Below are 16,876 nucleotides of genomic sequence, written 5' to 3'. Positions count from 1 at the left end.
TCTCTCATTGGTGGAGAGCATAGGGCTCGCTCTGCCCCTTGGAGATGGCTGCGCTAGATGATTGGTCTTTAGCGCTGTCAATCCAAAGCTTGAGGCCCCTAAATTGCGGGGGGAGGGCAGTGGGCGGAGTAAGGAGGAAAGGGAGCGTGGGGGACGTGTGGTTGCCCACAGAAGTGGTAAGAATTTTGCAATCGGCCTCAGCAAGGAGGCTTGGGTAAAAGGAGGAGGGGCCAGAGGGAGCTGGGAACTGACCCAGGAGTTTCGGCCTAAAAAGTGACAACTCGCCCTACAAGGAGAGTTTGCATATTTATGAGGAACCACCGAGATCTTTGGAGGATCTGACGGTCTAGAGGGGCCAGAACGCCTCGTTCTTAGCACGTTTCCGTTTCCGTTAGGATATTAGCGGTTGGTGAGCATCATGGCAACCGTGGTAAGTGTCGGCATGCGGAGGACTGAGGAGCGAACCCGCTCTCCTGGGTCCGAGGGAGGAGGGAACTGGGGGCCTGGACCCCTGGGTCTGAGGGAGGAGGAAACTGGGGGCCTGGACCCCTGGGTCTGAGGGAGGAGGGGCTGGGGGCCTGGATCCCTGGGTCTGAGGGAGGAGGGCTGGGGACTGGACTCCTGGGTCCGAGGGAGGAGGGGCCGGGGGCCTGGACTCCTGGGTCCGAGGGAGGAGGGAACTGGGGGCCTGGACCCCTGGGTCTGAGGGAGGAGGGCTGGGGACTGGACTCCTGGGTCCGAGGGAGGAGGGGCCGGGGGCCTGGACTCCTGGGTCTGAGGGAGGAGGGGCTGGTGCCCTGGACCCCTGGGTCCGAGGGAGGAGGGGCCGGGGGCCAGGGGCCTGGACTCCTGGGTCCGAGGGAGGAGGAAACTGGGGGCCTGGACCCCTGGGTCTGAGGGAGGAGGAAACTGGGGGCCTGGACCTCTGGGTCCGAGGGAGGAGGGTCCGGGGGCCTGGACTCCGGGGTCCGAGGGAGGAGGGGCCGGGGGCCTGGACTCATAGGTCCCAGGGGAAGAGGGTCCGAAGACCCAGACTCTCCGGTCTGAGGGAGGAGGGGCCGGGGCCTGGACTCCTGGGTCCGAGGGAGGAGGAGCTGGGGGCCTGGACCCCTGGATCTGAGGGAGGAGGGGCCGGGGCTGGATTTCTGGGTCCGAGGGAGGAGGGGCCGGGGGCCTGGATCCCTGGGTCTGAGGGAGGAGGGGCCTGGGGCCTGGACTTCTGGGTCTGAGGGAGGAGGGGTTGGTGCCCTGGACCTCTGGGTCCGAGAGAGGGGGAGCAGGGGGCCTGGGGGCCTGGACCCCTGGGTCCAAGGGAGGAGGAAAGAAAGGGTTGGATCCTGGAATCGTGGGTTCCAGTGGATATTTACGGTCTCAGTGGTCAGCTCTGATGGCAACTCAAACTTCCAGCTCTCTGGGCACAATCAACGGCCAGTTCTGCAGTCCTTTGCCCTGAAGTCTGTTGAGGGTTTCAGTGTCTTGGGCCCCGAGCCATCCAGGAACCTTTGTTATTCGTGGTGGGAATGGCAGCTGAGTCCCAGGGAGAAGCGCAGGCGGGACCTGTCCTGTGTGCTTGAGAGCCTGCGGTCGCTTAAGTGAATCTTGAGCCAAAAAAGGAAGAGTGTTGGGAACTCGGAGGGTGTCTGTGGAGAAGGGAAAGGGCTCCGGACCCCACATATTTCCAACACCTCATAAGGGGCATGCCCAGTGTGGGTGCTTAATGAATTATTACTTGAATCTTGAATGAATGAGTGAATGGGAACTCCATAAAAGAGAGACCAGAGCCCTAGCTGGTTTGGCTCAGTGGATGGAGCATCGGCCTGTGGACTGAAGGGTCCCGGGTTCGATTCCGGTCAAGGGCATGTACCTTGGTTGCGGGCACATCCCCAGTGTGGGGTGTGCAGGAGGCAGCTGATCGATGTTTCTCTCTCATCCATGTTTCTAACTCTATCCCTCTCCCTTTTTCTCTGTAAAAAAAATCAATAAAATATCTTTTTTTAAAAAAATGAGAGAGACCAGGTACACTGGGGCTGGCACCAAGTATGTGCTCAAGAAACATGTGCGGCCAAAACCGGTTTGGCTCAGTGGATAGAGCGTCAGCCTGCGGACTGAAGGGTCCCAGGTTCGATTCCGGTCAAGGGCATGTAACTTGGTTGCGGGCACATCCCCAGTGGGAGGTGTGCAGGAGGCAGCTGATCAATGTTTCTCTCATCGATGTTTCTGACTATCTATCTCTCTTCCTTCCTCTCTGTAAAAAATCAATAAAAATATATTAAAAAAAAAAAAAGAAAAGAAACATGTGCGTGGAGAAGGGATGTGGCCTGTGCGGGGGGAGGGGGGTGGGGGGGTGGTAGGGGGGGTTGGACTGGGCTTGCAGATGCCTGGGTTCCCATTATGACTCCAGTCAAGAAGGGGGAAGGGGGGTGAGTGACTGGTGTCTGGGGGGTGAAATTGGAGTCTAGCTGTTCCATGGGCAGCAGGGGATCCATTGGAAAGGCTCATGGGGAAAGGAGGGGCCTGCAGGAGGTGGGTCTTAGTTGGGATTGGGAAGGGAAGGGTTGGGGTTTCTGGATCCATGTCTTTTTTTTTTTGGGCCTCAAGTAAGGTCTGGTAGGCTGTGTAGGGGTGTGTGGGTATGCTCTCAGTCTCCTGACAGTGGTTTGGGGACCGTGACCCATGCTCTTGGGTTCCAACTTCTTACGAGGCGAGAGGAAGTGGGAGGAGCCTTGTGACCATGTGGAGGTCAGGGCATCTGAACTCTTGGTTCCAGAGCCAGGAGGGTTCCCTTAGGGTGGGTGCCTGCATCTCCTCTCATTCCCGTGGGAGAGAGACTTGTGGGAAGGAAGGCGGGTTGGGGGGCAGGTGGCCAAGGAGCTGAATGAGCATGCTGGCTTCTCCCGTTTCCCTTTCCTTATTAGGAATTATGAAATACTCCGAGGTGTCAGAAAATAATACAACAGACACCTAAGGACCCGTCACCCAGATTTTTTGTAAACAGAGTTATTGAGATATAATTCATAGCCCATACAGTGTACCCCTGTAAAGTATGTAGCTTATTCGCAGAGGTGCGCATTCTGTCGATCAATTTTAGAGCATTTTCATCACCCCCGAAAGAAACCCCATTCCTTTTACCCGGTGCCCTTCAATCCTCCCATCCCCCCAGCCCTAGGCAACCACTAATTGCCTTTCTGTCACTATGGCCTTGCCTCTTCGGGACATTTCGTATAAATGAAATCATACGGAGTGTGGCCCTTTGTGCCTGGCTTCTTTCTGAGTGATATTTTGGAGGTTCACCCATGTTGTATCGTGGATCAGCTCTTCCTTCCTGTTTTTTTTATGGTTGAATAATATTCTCTTACATGGCTGTGCCAAATTTTACCTCTCTGTTCATCAGCTGAAGACGTTTTGGGTTGTTTTCATCTTTCGGTTATGAAGAATGCTGCAGTGCACATTCACGTGGTTCTCCAGGGGGTTCTTACATTGTCCCAGGTGGTCTTACTCATCGCTCTTCCCCCACATGAGAAGGGGTGGTGGCTGGCTTCACTCTTTGGAGAGCCAGGGACATGGGGGCCTTAGTACCTGCCTTTTGTTTTGTTTTTTAAATATATTTTTATTGATTTCAGAGAGAAAGGGAGAGGGAGCAAGAGATAGAAACATCAATGATGAGAGAGAATCATTGATCAGCTGCTTCCTGCATGCCCCACCCCACACCAGGGATGGAGCTCGCAACCTGGGCATGTGCCCTTGACTGGAATTGAACCCGGGACCCTTCAGTCCGCAGGCCGACGCTCTGTCCACCGAGCTAAACCGGCTAGGGCAGTACCTGCCTTTTGAATGAGCTCAGCACCTTAGTACATCATTCATTCAAACCCAAGCATTAAGTCCTGAGGTGAACAAGTGAGGTGTGGGCTGTGCCCGTCATAGGACACACATCCATTGGAGCCAAGAACATTGATTTACTGGTCTCCCTCGTGAAAGCGAGGTTACCGGGGAGATTGGGTTCCCTGGGGAGGCCCTTCCTTCTGTCTGGACACCCAGGGACCCTAGAACTAACCTGGCAGGGGCGGGATCAGGGAGGGCCTCCCTTAGTGAGCAGAGCTTGGACTCATTCAGTGAGGGGGGCAGGGAGAGCAGGCTGGACTCAAGGACTTGCATGTGCAAAAGTAGTGACAGAGCTGGGGCATCGCAGCGCAAGGGCAGCTGGGAAATCAGCAGGCCAGACCATGCCCACTTGATGCCCGCTCTACGTTACTGCCTGTCCTTAACAGTTACAGGTGGTGGGAAGGACTTCTTCCTCACCAACTATTGTGCTAGGCCGTGGGGAGGGAGCTGTGGGTGAGACACACCTAGTCTTCATCTTCCTGGGACTCCGGGTATAGTGGGGTCACCCAGCAGCATTAATGGTGACAGCCGAGAGGGTGGGAGAGACTGGTGTTGGGCCGTCGGCCGGCCTGTGGGGAGGAGTGGCAGGAGGGACAGAGGGGGAGTTGGTGGAAACTGGGATGACAAGGGCTCTGACGTGCCTTCTCCACCCCCAGACGGCCACAACCAAAGTGCCAGAGGTCCGCGATGTGACAAGAATTGAGCGTATTGGTGAGTGAACCCGGATCAGGAGCAAGACTAGACCCTGCCTGCCCTGTGCACCCCTGGAAAGCCAACCTGCCCAGGACCCCCGAGAAGCATGCATCCTGCGTACCATCTCCCTATCTGATGGTGGGGGCAGGGGGGGCTGAGTTCCAGAGAGGTGTCAGACGGCACAGGGGGCACCATGCCGGACCCCAATCCCAGGCTGCAGGCTTCGCTACCCTGCGGGCTCCTGAGTGCCCCGGCCTCCTGCTTGGAAGTCACAGAAGTGGGTGTTTGCTGAGTGCTTATGTTTGGCTGTGTACTGACTGCCCCACACACCCGGCACGCACTCGGCATCAGCTTCTCCCGGGCAGGGACCGGGCCTGGCTCGTTCCCAGCTGTGTCCCCAGCACAGGCCGTGGCAGAGCAGATGCCAGCAGATGGCCATTGAATGCATGAGTTTGATCCCGTTGAATCCTTGCAGTTGCCCCTCGAGGTGCACACTGTGACTGTCATCCCATTTTAGCTGAGGCTCAGAGACTCAAGTCACCGCTCCCAGCTCACACAGCGCGTGAGCCATGGGTGGTCTGCTGTGCTGTCTTCTAAGAAGAGCCCTCTCGTTTACTGAGCATTTATCATGTCCTGCCATCCTTCCAGTGGGGTGGGGAGTCAGGCCCCCCATTTGGCCAAGGAGGAAACCAGGGCCTGAGGGGAAGCCCCTCACCTCCGGCCACACACTGCCACGAGCTGGCCAGTAACTGCCTTCCGGTCCTTTCTCTGCTCACAGGCGCTCACTCGCACATCCGGGGGCTGGGGCTGGACGATGCCTTGGAGCCGCGGCAGGTACAGCTGATCGGGGCGGGTGGGAGGCCTGCTCCCTGGAGGCCCCGGGATTATGGAGCCATTATGTTCTTCCAGACCTGTAGCTACATGTTTATAAAATTCAGCCCCGTGTACACTTTTATTGGTCTTAGAAAACTTGGGGTGGAAAAGGCTTTTTTGGCTTTTCCCCAATGTCCCAGCCAACATCCACTTTCATCTCACGAGGCGGGAGGTGGTAGAAACGCAGGGGTGGCCCAATGGGAAGTCACCTGGTGTGCTCTCACCTGCCACCCACAGGCGTCCCAGGGCATGGTCGGCCAGCTGGCGGCCCGGCGGGCAGCGGGCGTGGTGCTGGAGATGATCCGGGAAGGGAAGATCGCGGGCCGGGCCGTCCTCATCGCCGGCCAGCCGGGCACCGGGAAGACAGCCATCGCCATGGGTAAGACACCTCTCGGGACAGCAGCTCCTCTGGTCTCTGCCAGATAATCCCTCCGTGGAAGTCAAGATCCGATTCAGGCGCATTTAACAGAAACCAAACGTGGCTGTGGCTTAACCACGCAGGGTTCATTCTCTCAGGGAGAAGAATGAACGTAGGCCATTTGCAGCCTGTTGAGCAGTTCCACGAAGCCTTCTACTTTCCCGCCTCAACATTCTCTGCACTTGTTTCCCCGTGGGGATCGCTCCGAGTTCCCAGAGGGCTGCCGAAGCGCCAGCCCTCCCGCCCATACTCCGTGTAGCAGGAAGAAGAGAGAGGAATTGCAGGAAGGTTCTGCTCCCTTAGGCACTTGTTTTGGGAGCTCCACACACTTTTGCTCATACTTTATTGACTAGAATTTTTTTTATAACATTTTTATTGATTTCAGAGAGGAAGGGAGAGGGAGAGAGAGATGAAACATCAATGATGCGGGTGAATCATTGATCGGCTGCCTCCTGCACACCCCCTACTGGAGATAGAGCCCACAACCTGGGCATGTGCCCTGACCGGGAATCAACCGTGACCTCCTGGTTCATAGGTCGATGCTCAACCCTTGAGTGCAGCTGGCCGGCTGGGCATATTGACTGTAATTTAATCGTATGGTCACTTTGCTGCAAGGGAGAGTGAGACATTAGAATAAATTTTCTATTTTAATTTGGACCATTGCTACCTTAATGAAAGGGGGGGTTCTGGAACTAAGGAAGAAGATGGGCGTTGGTTAGACAACCAGCACTCCCTTTTGCAATTCACTAGCAAGTTAAGCACTTTATACTCCTAACTGTCCCTTTATCCTCCTTGTTGAACTATCCATCCTTCCAAACCCTACTGAGGAATCTCTTGCTCCTTGAAGCTTTCCTCGACCCTCCTATCTTCCCACTCCCACCTTTGTGCTCAGACTGAGAGGCCAGGCCGTGAGAATCAGGGTAACAGCCAGGTTTTTAGTTAAGATGAAGCAGCACTTGCCCTGCTGATGGGGCTCGGTTGGGTGTTGTCTTCTGCGCCAAAGAGTTGCAGATTCAATTCCCGGTCAGGGCACATGCTTGGGTTGCAGGCTTAACCCCTGGTAGGGGGCGTGCAGGAGGCAGCTGATTGATGTTAATCTCTCACATTGATGTTTTTCCCTCTTTCTCGAAAAGAAAAGAAAAGATATGTATATGTACTAGAGGCCCGGTGCACAACATTCATGCACCTGGAGGGGAGAGTCCCTCAGCCTGGCCTGTATCTGGACCCCTCGGGGGATGTCCGCCTGCTGGCTTAGGCCTGCTCCCTGACTTAGCGGGCCTAAGCCAGCAGGTGGGCATCCCCCAAGGGTCCTTAGTGCTGCCATGGAGGCGGGAGAAGCTCCTGCCACCGCCACTGTGCTCGCAGTGAGCCGGGCTTCTGGCTGAGCGGCGCTCCCTCTGTGGGAGCACACTGACCACCAGGGGGCAGCTCCTGCATTGAGCGTCTGCTCCTGGTGGTCGGTGCGCCATAGCTACCAGTCATTCCACCTTTCCGTCGATTTGCATATTAGCCTTTTATTATATAGAATATGAGGAAGCAGCACTCATCCAAGGGTCCTGGTGTGCGGGGTGTGCCGAGCCCTGGCCCAGACACTGGGAACACATAGATGAGGAAGACCCAAGCCCTGACTTTAAGGAGCCTCCTGCCCAGGGAGGTGGTTGTGGACACGGTGCCTCGCAGTGTGATGTGTGCCATAATGGACAGAGGGGGCTCCTGACCTGCCGGGTCGGGGACATAGTGGCGGTCGTCAGAAGAGGCTTCCCAAGACTTGCAGGGTGTCTGGGAGTGTCCCGGACAGACAGCAGGCAGCAGGCTCTCCGGGCACAGAGTGTGACGCATCTGAAAAGGGGACGAGGAAGAGTTCCCACCGCACACTGGTCAGGAGGGAGCCGTGACTTCAGTCTGTGAGATGTGGCTCGGAACGGCAGGGCCCTCGGGAGGGCTGCTGGGAGGGGGGCTCAGTGCTTGCTGAGAGCCCTGCTGTCACCAGTCAAACCCAGGCCTCACGCCATAGAGGAGCCTGGCCTTGCTGGTAAGATGATAGGGTCATAAAGTTTATCCTCAGACAGTGCGGGTTCTAACCCAGGGCTCCTGTGGAGGCCTCTGCCCTGGCTTTCTTTGCGTCACCCTGGCTTTCTTTGTGTCTGCCCCATAGCACCAAGAGCTGGTGTTGCCACAGTGAATTTTGGGGGACAGGGTGCCAGGGCCGCCCCCACCCACCCAGACCACCCTCTCCCCAGGCATGGCGCAGGCCCTGGGCCCCGACACCCCATTCACAGCCATTGCGGGCAGCGAGATCTTCTCCCTGGAGATGAGCAAGACAGAGGCGCTGACACAGGCCTTCCGCAGGTCCATCGGCGTTCGCATCAAGTAAGCACAGGGCCCGGGGCAGGGGCGGGGCCGCTCCAGCAGCCTCAGGACCACCCCTGTCCCAGCCAACTTGGCCTGTGCCCAAGGGCTGATGGGAGTTAGCGATTCCCCGGGGCCAGGTGTCAGGTGCTCTGCTCAGATCTGCTCTCTGGTTAGGGAGGAGACGGAGATCATCGAAGGGGAGGTGGTGGAGATCCAGATCGACCGGCCGGCCACAGGGACGGTGAGTCTGCCCCCGAGTCCAGGCCTCCTCAGGCGCTAGGGTTGCACTGAGGTCAGAATCTCATGGAATGTTCCAGCTGCCGATTGGAGCATCTGCGTGCCTGCAGTAGGGGTTATTTGAATTGACAGCAGCTCGTTAATTTGTGAGGGACACCGTGAGCAGTTAAAACCAAGTGGTGGAATAAGAGAAGGTCTGGAAGTTTCTTCAGGGAATTCCTAACAGGTTAAACGCCTGCCCTGTGGATTTACACAGCTCAGATTCTCTCCCTTTTTTTAATCTAAGACTTTTTTTTTTACCTTTTGAGCAGTTCCATGAAATAAGTAAAATAGATACAAGGAAACATCTAAAAGAAGTATGAAGTCTAATAAGTGATTATAAAGCAAATACCTTCATAACCACCCCCAAGAGCAAAAACTAGAACTTTGCCAACCCCCAACCCCTTCTTTCTTCCTCTTTCTACACCCCCAATTCTCCCTACAGAAGTAGCCACCCTCGCTCGTTACCACGTCTTTTCGTTTTGTTAGTTTTATCACCCAACTGTGCGTTCTTATACACCATAGCTCCTACTGCGCATTTTTTAAATTTCTTTTTAAATATTTTATTGATTTTTTACAGAGAGGGAGGGAGAGGGAGAGAGAGTTAGAAACATCGATGAGAGAGAAACATCGATCAGCTGCCTCCTGCACATCCCCCACTGGGGATGTGCCCGCAACTAAGTTACACGCCCTTGACCGGAATTGAACCTGGGACTCTTGAGTCCGAGGGCCGATGCTCCATCCACTGAGCCAAACCGGTTAGGGCCATTTTTTAAATTTCATGTCTCTTAAATCTTTTTCATGGTTTGGTTTCCCCTTTATCTCTCCTATTTACCTAATAATTTATCTGTTGGTCTCTCTTTTTTTAACTTATTGATTTAGAGAGAGAGAGAAACATTGATTTGTTGTTCCACTTATGTATGCATTCATTAGTTGATTCTGGTATGTGCCCTGACCAGGGATCGAACCTGCAACCTTGGTGCATTAGGACGACATTCTGAGTACCTGGCCAGGGTGACACCCTCTTTTTTTAATTTGCCACCCCAATAAGAATTCTAAGAATAAAACTACAGTAGAATATTTAAATATAAGGAAAGCTATTCCCAAGCTAGTTCTCCTGTACACCCTACACTGGGGATCAAGCCCACAACCCGGGCATGTGCCTAGACCGGGAATCAAACTATGACCTCCTAGTTCATAGGTCAACACCCAACCACTTAGCCATGCTGGCCGGGCCAGCTTATTTTTGTTTGTTTTTTGTCATCTTTTTATTTTATATATATATTTTTTTTATTGATTTCAGAGAGGAAGGGTGAGGGAGAGAGAGATAGAAACATCAATGATGAGAGGTAATCGTTGACCAGCTGCCTCCTGCATGCCCCCCACTGGGGATCGAGCCTGCAACCCACGCATGTGCCCTTGACCGGAATCGAACCTGGGACCTTTCAGTCCGCAGGCAGACGCTCTATCCACTGAGCCAAACCAGCCAGGGCTTTTTTGGGTATCTTTTAGGATTTCGTTTGTTTACTGGGTTTTTTTTGTGTTTTTTTTTTAAATATATTTTATTGATTTTTTACAGAGAGGAAGGAAGAGTGATAGATAGTCAGAAACATCGATGAGAGAGAAACATCGACCAGCTGCCTCCTGCACACCTCCCACTGGGGATGTGCCCGCAACCAAGTTACATGCCCTTGACCGGAATCGAACCTGGGACCTTTCAGTCCGCAGGCTGACGCTCTATCCACTGAGCCAAACCGGTTTTGGCTGTTTACTGGTTTTTTATAATAGCTTTGTTGAGGAGCAATTGACATGCAGTAAGTTGCCCACATTGAAAGTTTCAGGATGTTAAGTTCTGACATACGTGTGCACACATGAAGCCACCGCCAGTCATGGCAGCGACCACGCCCATCGCCCCCAAGCTTCCCTGCGGCGTGCCTGTTTCCACGTTGTGTTGGAGAGACGTTGGGGCCTCTCTGAGCCTTGCCGGCATGTCGCCTCCTCAGGGCTCCAAGGTGGGCAAGCTGACCCTCAAGACCACCGAGATGGAGACGATATATGACCTGGGCACCAAGATGATCGAGTCCCTGACCAAGGACAAGGTCCAGGCCGGGTGAGCAGTGGCAGGCCGCCTGCACTCGGGGTGGGGGAGCTCGGGCACCTTCCTCTGCTCACTCCCGCCCTCCTTCCCCTGCAGGGACGTGATCACCATCGACAAGGCCACGGGCAAGATCTCCAAGCTGGGCCGCTCCTTCACACGCGCGCGGGACTACGACGCCATGGGCTCCCAGGTGCTCCGGGGCTCGGGGCACCCTCGCTCCAGGCGCCAGCATGTTTCCCTGGACCCTCCCGTCACCCAACCCCTTGTCCCTAGCACTCCTGGTTCTTCCCTGTACCCGCTAGGACGGGGGCCCCTCAACTTGGCACTGTGCTCATGGTTCCTGGGGTTTCCAGGTAACCCCCACTTGGATTCCCAGCCCCTTTGCAGGGAGCCCTGATCTCCCCCAGACAGAGCCCCTGTGGGCCCCCTTCATGCTCTTCTCTGCCTTGTCTCCAACCCCACCCCTCCCCCATCCTGCCCCGTAGACCAAGTTCGTGCAGTGCCCAGACGGGGAGCTCCAGAAGCGCAAGGAGGTGGTGCACACCGTGTCCCTGCACGAGATCGACGTCATCAACTCCCGCACCCAGGGCTTCCTGGCCCTCTTCTCAGGTGAGGCCCGACCATCCACTCATCCCGCCTGCTCCCCCCTCTGCACCCGCTCACCCCTCCGCACCCGCTCCCCCCTCCCCACCCGCTCACGCCTCACCCCATCCTCCCATAGGGCCCGCCCCTGCCCGGGCTCTTCAACCGATCCCTTGCTGTCTTCTGTTCTCCCTCTGTGTGTGGTCCGTCCCTCTCCCTCTGCTAAGTCCCTCTCTCAGGTGGTTTGATGGGGGCACAGCCCTCCTGTTCTCCACCCTGAGTTCTCTGCCTCCTCTCGGGGACATCACAGACCCCTTGCCCTCCTGTCGCTCATCCACGCCAGTCTCGGTCTCCCTTCCCTCTGTCCCCCATACCCTGTCTTCCTCCGTCTTCGCCCACGTCCGGCCCCAGATCCCTGTCTCCTCTCTGACCCCCGCCCCTGTCACCCCTGCCTCCCACAGGTGACACAGGGGAGATCAAGTCAGAAGTCCGAGAGCAAATCAATGCCAAGGTGGCCGAGTGGCGCGAGGAGGGCAAGGCGGAGATCATCCCTGGGGTGGGTACCGGGCGTGGCGCTTTGGGGGGGGCAGTGGGAGAAGAGGGACAGGAGGCCCGGGGTGCGGGAGTTTGACACGCCCTGATGGCTCCCAGGTGCTGTTCATTGATGAGGTCCACATGCTGGACATTGAGAGCTTCTCCTTCCTCAACCGGGCACTGGAGAGCGACATGGCGCCCGTCCTCATCATGGCCACCAACCGCGGCATCACCCGGTGAGCTGGCATCGGGGAAAGGGTGCTCTGGGCGGGGATGGCCACAGGGTGAAAGGGCATGCTTGTTGCACACCTTGGGGAGGTGTGGGCTTAGCTGCTGTAACAGGCTCCCCGCCGGGACCACGGCCCAGGCCAGAGGGTGGACTTTTCCCTTAAACAAGGTAGGGGTGGCCTGGCCGGCGTGGCTCAGTGGTTGACTATCAACCTATGAACCAGGAGGTCAGGATTCAATTCCTGGTCAGGGCACATGCCTGGGTTGCAGGCTCGATCCCCAGGGTGGAATGTGTAGGAGGCAGCAAATCTCCCTTTCCCTTCCTCTCTGAAATGAATAAAAATATATTTATTTATTTTTTAATATATTTTATAGATTTTTTTAAAGAGAGGAAGGGAGAGGGACAGAGAGCTAGAAACATCGATGAGAGAGAAACATCGATCAGCTGCCTCCTGCACACCTCCCACTGGGGATGTGCCCGCAACCAAGGTACATGCCCTTGACCAGGATTGAACCTGGGACCTAAAAATATATTTAAATTAAAAAAAAACAACAAGGTGGGTTGTGGTCAGGGTGGGTAGTCTACTCCACAAGGAAGCCCCGGGACTGGATTTTCTGTTGCGTTGCTCCTGTATCCCTTAAGCCTATAGTTTCTCAGTCTGTGTGCCGGGGCACCCCAGGTACTGCATTAAACACAGGAGTTCGGTGGGAGAGCTTAACTTCCTGAGGGATGCACAGTAGCGTGTGTTGGACACTGTATCAAGCACTACATGAACTCACTCAGACCCAACTGCTTAATAAATGAAGCGGAACTGCGTGTTTCCATCGGCCTGAGGTACTGAGGACACTTCCTGATGCGTGAAGGGCACTGGGCTCTGGTGAAGCTTGGGAACCTCTGTCCTGGGGTGTTGCCAGCGCCCCATGCCCTGTAGTCCTCCCGGCTGGCTCTCTTCACACCTGTCTGTGGTTTGGCCCAGAGGAGGGGAGAAGGAAGTGGGGAGCAAACAGCCCCCTGGTAGGCTGGAGCCCGGAGGCCGCACCGCTCAGGGCTCGGCTGTGCCTGGTGGCAGGGGCGGCGGGGAGGGTGGTCTCCAGCTGCAGCCGTGTGCCAGCTGAGCGTGCCCAGTGGGCTGGTTTTCACTGCAGGGAAGGAACGGGCAGGGCTATGGGGCAGTGGCGGATTCTTCCCTGGCTCTGCGCTGGCACTTTTCCCAGACGAGCTGCTCGGAACCTCAAAAGAAGCTCAGGATGTAGATACTGTCTCAGTCCCATTTCCAAATGAGGACAGCAAGGCCGGGTGACTGCCCAGGGTGGCAGGGAGACTGACCTCCGAGGGCTGAGACCAGGAGAGGCAGCGAGAGTGTGTGTGGTGGGTGCAGCTCAGGGCGTGGGAACGGCGTCCCGGCTGCTGCTGGGAGAGGCGGAGGTCCAGTCGCTCCTCGTTGGGGGCAGATTCGGGATTTGCGAATCTGCTGCTAAAACGTATCTGTAACCCCCAGCTCGGTATTCGTGATGCTTTCTCGGTCGCGGTCTATTTAGTGCCGCCTTTGTCACATCAGTGCTTGTTGATGGTGGTTTTGCTGTCTAAAACGGTCCCCAGCTGCTGCAGGAGCAGGGGGCTCAGTCTTACAGAGGAAATGCATGTTAGGTGAACTTGATTACGGCACGCGTTACAGTGCGGTTAACCATGAGTTCAGTGGGAGGGAGTCAGTAACATGTATTAAGTAAGCTGTCTTCAGACAAAACACATGAAGCCAGGCGATATATTGGCTGGTTGGCAAATAGCGACCAGAGGCTCACAGGAACCTAACCGTGTATCTCCCCAGGAGTCGGGGTTCAGTTTTGAGTGTTTGCCCCATTTTATAGAGCGTAGCTCTCACCAATAATGAGAACCTCCTGTATTCCCTAGCACCTGCCTGTGCCAGCCCGGGGCTGGGCCAGGTGCACAGGGAACAGGACCCGCGCGGTCCCTTCCCTGGGTCACGCAGGGGAGGGGGACCTTGGTCCAGTAATCCTGGACAGAGCCGTCACAGCTAAAACAAGCCGCTCTCCAGCGGGATTGACGCAGTCGGCTCGGCCGCACAGTCAGGCACTGACGCCAGCTGGGGGCTGAAGGTTACGTGGTATTTGGCCCAGTGGGTGGGCTGTGCTGGAGGGGGTGGGTGGGAGGAGTCCGAGTAGAAGGAATGGAGAGCCAGGCTCTGGAGGCTTCACCCTGACAGCCCTCCTTTCCCCTCCTCAGGATCCGGGGTACCAGCTACCAGAGCCCACACGGCATCCCCATCGACCTACTGGACCGGCTGCTCATTGTCTCCACCTCCCCCTACAGTGAGAAGGACACGAAGCAGATCCTCCGCATCCGGTGCGGGCAGGCCGGGGTCCACCCTGTTTGACACGTGGGGACACTGAGATCTGGGGGGGGGGACTGGCCCAAAGTCTCTGGGCCTGAAAGAGGTGGAGCGTGGCCTCCGATGCAAGGTGGGGGCCCCTGTGGGGGAGGGAGGGAGGGGAAGGACTGGTAACTGACGTGGAGGAAAGAGCCTGTAAGGGGAGAGTCGAGGCCCCGCCTGTGCCTCAGTGGCCCTTCTTGCCCAGCGTTCTGCAGTTCTGAAGACTCAGACTCCACATGTTCCCGGGGGAGCGGAGAGGGGGGGGCTTGGGGCATGCTGCAGTCACAGGCCTGACCTTGTCTGACCCCCACCCCCACCTGCCTGCAGGTGTGAGGAGGAAGATGTGGAGATGAGCGAGGACGCCTACACGGTGCTGACCCGAATTGGGCTGGAGACCTCCCTGCGCTATGCCATCCAGCTCATCACAGCGGCCAGCCTGGTGTGCCGGAAACGCAAGGTCAGCCCGCCAGTGAGCCCTCGGGGCCGGGGCCAGTGAGAGACCCACTACTCCAAGGGCTTGGAGTCGATTGTTGCATTTGGTCCTAGAACATATGTCTTCAGAGGCAGGGAACTTTGTCTCTCGGGTTTATTTGTGTGCCTCCTGGCCTGACACAGAGTAGGTATTCGGTAAACATCTTTTGACTGAGAGTTGATACTGTTAAGTCCGTCTTACGGATGAAGGAATGGAGAGATGGGGCTCAAAGCCAGGAGGTGGCCGAGGCGGTATTTGAACCCAGGCGATGTGGCCTGAGTCCCTACCTTGGGAGGGCCCCCTGAGTTCTCCCTGTCCCCCCCTCAGGGCACGGAGGTGCAGGTAGACGACATCAAGCGGGTCTACTCACTCTTTCTGGACGAGTCGCGCTCCACGCAGTACATGAAGGAGTACCAGGACGCCTTCCTCTTTAATGAGCTCAGTGAGTGTCTTTCCCGCCCACCCCCCACCATCCCCAGTCCCCAGGGTGGCCTGTCTGGAGAGGTGGGAGGGAGCCAGGCCTGGCTTCTGGGCCACAGTGACCACGTGACCTTCTTCTCCTACAGAAGGCGAGACTATGGATACCTCCTGAGCTGATGTTCCTCTCCCCCTCCTCCCCGTTTTCTACCAGAGTTCTGACACTGTGACTTTGTATAAAATGTTCTGAAACTGGACCCCTCGTGTGTGTATTGTGTGCGCTCACGTGCATGTGCTCCCTGAGCCCAAAGAAAGGCAGCTCCAGGGCGCGGTGTGAGAAGCCTTTATTGAAGGAGAGGAGCAGCTGCTGGCTCTGGGGATGGGGGTGGGCATGGGAGGATGAGGTTGGGGGATCCTTAGAGGAAGAGGAGGTCTGGGAGGGCGGGGCGGTCACAGGCCAAGGGTTGGGCTCTGGGACCCCCACAGTCGGAGCTGCTGAGGCGGCAGGGCCCACAGCGACAGCTGAGGGCCACAGGGAAGGAGACCATCGGGTCCACACCAGGCGGGCAGCCCGGGAGCCGGATGGAGGCAAAGCTCAGCTCACGGTAGGTGCATACCGGCTGGGGCACAGGCGGCAGAGGGGCCGGCAGCACCCGCACCTGGAGGCAGTGCAGAGGGGGAGCGGCATGGCATCTGTCTGCCCAGGGCCAAGCCCTCCCCTGATCTCCCCTCTGCCCCCTACAAATCCAAGACTCGGGTATCCAGGGGACCCTCTGTACTCTCCCTCCCACATGCCCAGCTCTGACTCCAATTCCCAGCCCCTACCCAGCCACCCTCCCGCCCCTGCCGCCTGTCTCCTGTGGGCCAGGCCTGAGCGGTCCACCTGGTGCGCAGGTGGCAGCACCGTCCTCAGGCCGGGAAAGCTGGTCCCCTCCAGGTCGGCAGCTCACCATGCTGGGGCAGTAGCCGGCACAGATGCTGGTGGTGAAGGTGATGCAGACTGGACAGGCCTCGTTCTCGGCAGCCAGCGTGGCATTGACGGGCCGGCACAGTGGCCGCAGTGGCTCCCTGGATGCCCGCACCCCACCCACGCTCAGCAGCAGCCACAGCAGCAGCCCCTGGGATAAGGCCATTTCCTCAGGGCCAGCCTGAGACCTCTGCCGGGGTCCCTACCCTCCCGTTCCCTGCATACACACATTCAGGGCCAGCCCCTCCATTCTAATCCCCCATCCCACACTCAGGGACCCTGGGACCCACCCTCAGACCCCACCCCACTGCTTCCAGCAGGAAGCCCTCTGGCTGTCCACACCCTTCTAGAAAGAGGCCGCCTTCACCCAGTCCCAGGACTCCCAGTCTTACCTGGAGCATCTCCATCCTGTGTGCCTCCCTAACGTGTTTACCTGGTCTTATACCTGTAGGCTGTGGGGGCGGCAAGGCCAGGGGGTGGTGGCATGGCGGGGTAACCTGGACACTAATCTCCTCGGGGGCGAGAGGCAGATAAGGTCAGGGATGTGCAGGAGTGGCTAAGTGAGCACCCCCTCCCCCCATTCCCTGAGTGGCTTGGCACCAAGAAGCGGGAGACACCCAAGATGACGGCCGACTTTAAAGACTCCATCCTTAGGTGCTAGAGAGGTTGTGCTGGGGCAGGGAGTAGGGGTAGGGAG

General features: G+C 57.0%; 2 protein-coding genes across 4 annotated transcripts; one reads left to right on the top strand and one right to left on the bottom strand.

The window, feature by feature from the left end:
- Positions 1-128: 128 nt before the first annotated feature.
- RUVBL2 (RuvB like AAA ATPase 2) lies at positions 129-15,469 on the top strand. Of its 3 annotated transcripts, none has more exons than XM_080645439.1 (15): positions 129-430; positions 4,536-4,590; positions 5,351-5,406; positions 5,683-5,824; positions 8,104-8,233; positions 8,390-8,456; positions 10,495-10,601; positions 10,686-10,779; positions 11,075-11,198; positions 11,633-11,727; positions 11,823-11,941; positions 14,176-14,295; positions 14,651-14,780; positions 15,123-15,237; positions 15,362-15,469. In XM_080645439.1, exons 1-15 carry the CDS (start codon positions 419-421, stop codon positions 15,385-15,387), a joined length of 1,392 nt encoding a protein of 463 aa, XP_080501565.1. In that variant the 5' UTR covers positions 129-418; the 3' UTR covers positions 15,388-15,469. The 3 variants fall into 3 exon arrangements, with proteins under 3 accessions (XP_080501565.1, XP_080501566.1, XP_080501567.1); XM_080645440.1 differs by having other exon boundaries at positions 301-430; positions 15,365-15,435; XM_080645441.1 differs by lacking the exon at positions 129-430 and adding an exon at positions 1,987-2,037.
- A 159-nt stretch (positions 15,470-15,628) lies between these two features.
- On the bottom strand, positions 15,629-16,345 carry LHB (luteinizing hormone subunit beta; the record flags this gene model as incomplete). The annotated part of the gene is made up of 2 exons (XM_080644983.1): positions 15,629-15,871; positions 16,163-16,345. 2 exons carry the CDS (start codon positions 16,343-16,345, stop codon positions 15,629-15,631), a joined length of 426 nt encoding a protein of 141 aa, XP_080501109.1.
- Between the last annotated feature and the right edge of the window lie 531 nt (positions 16,346-16,876).

Source organism: Plecotus auritus, assembly GCF_963455305.1.
Source record: "Plecotus auritus genome assembly, chromosome: 10".
NCBI classification, from domain to species: Eukaryota; Metazoa; Chordata; class Mammalia; order Chiroptera; family Vespertilionidae; genus Plecotus; species Plecotus auritus.
Note: the sequence above shows the minus strand (reverse complement) of the source record. Positions and strands in the feature narration are given on the sequence as shown.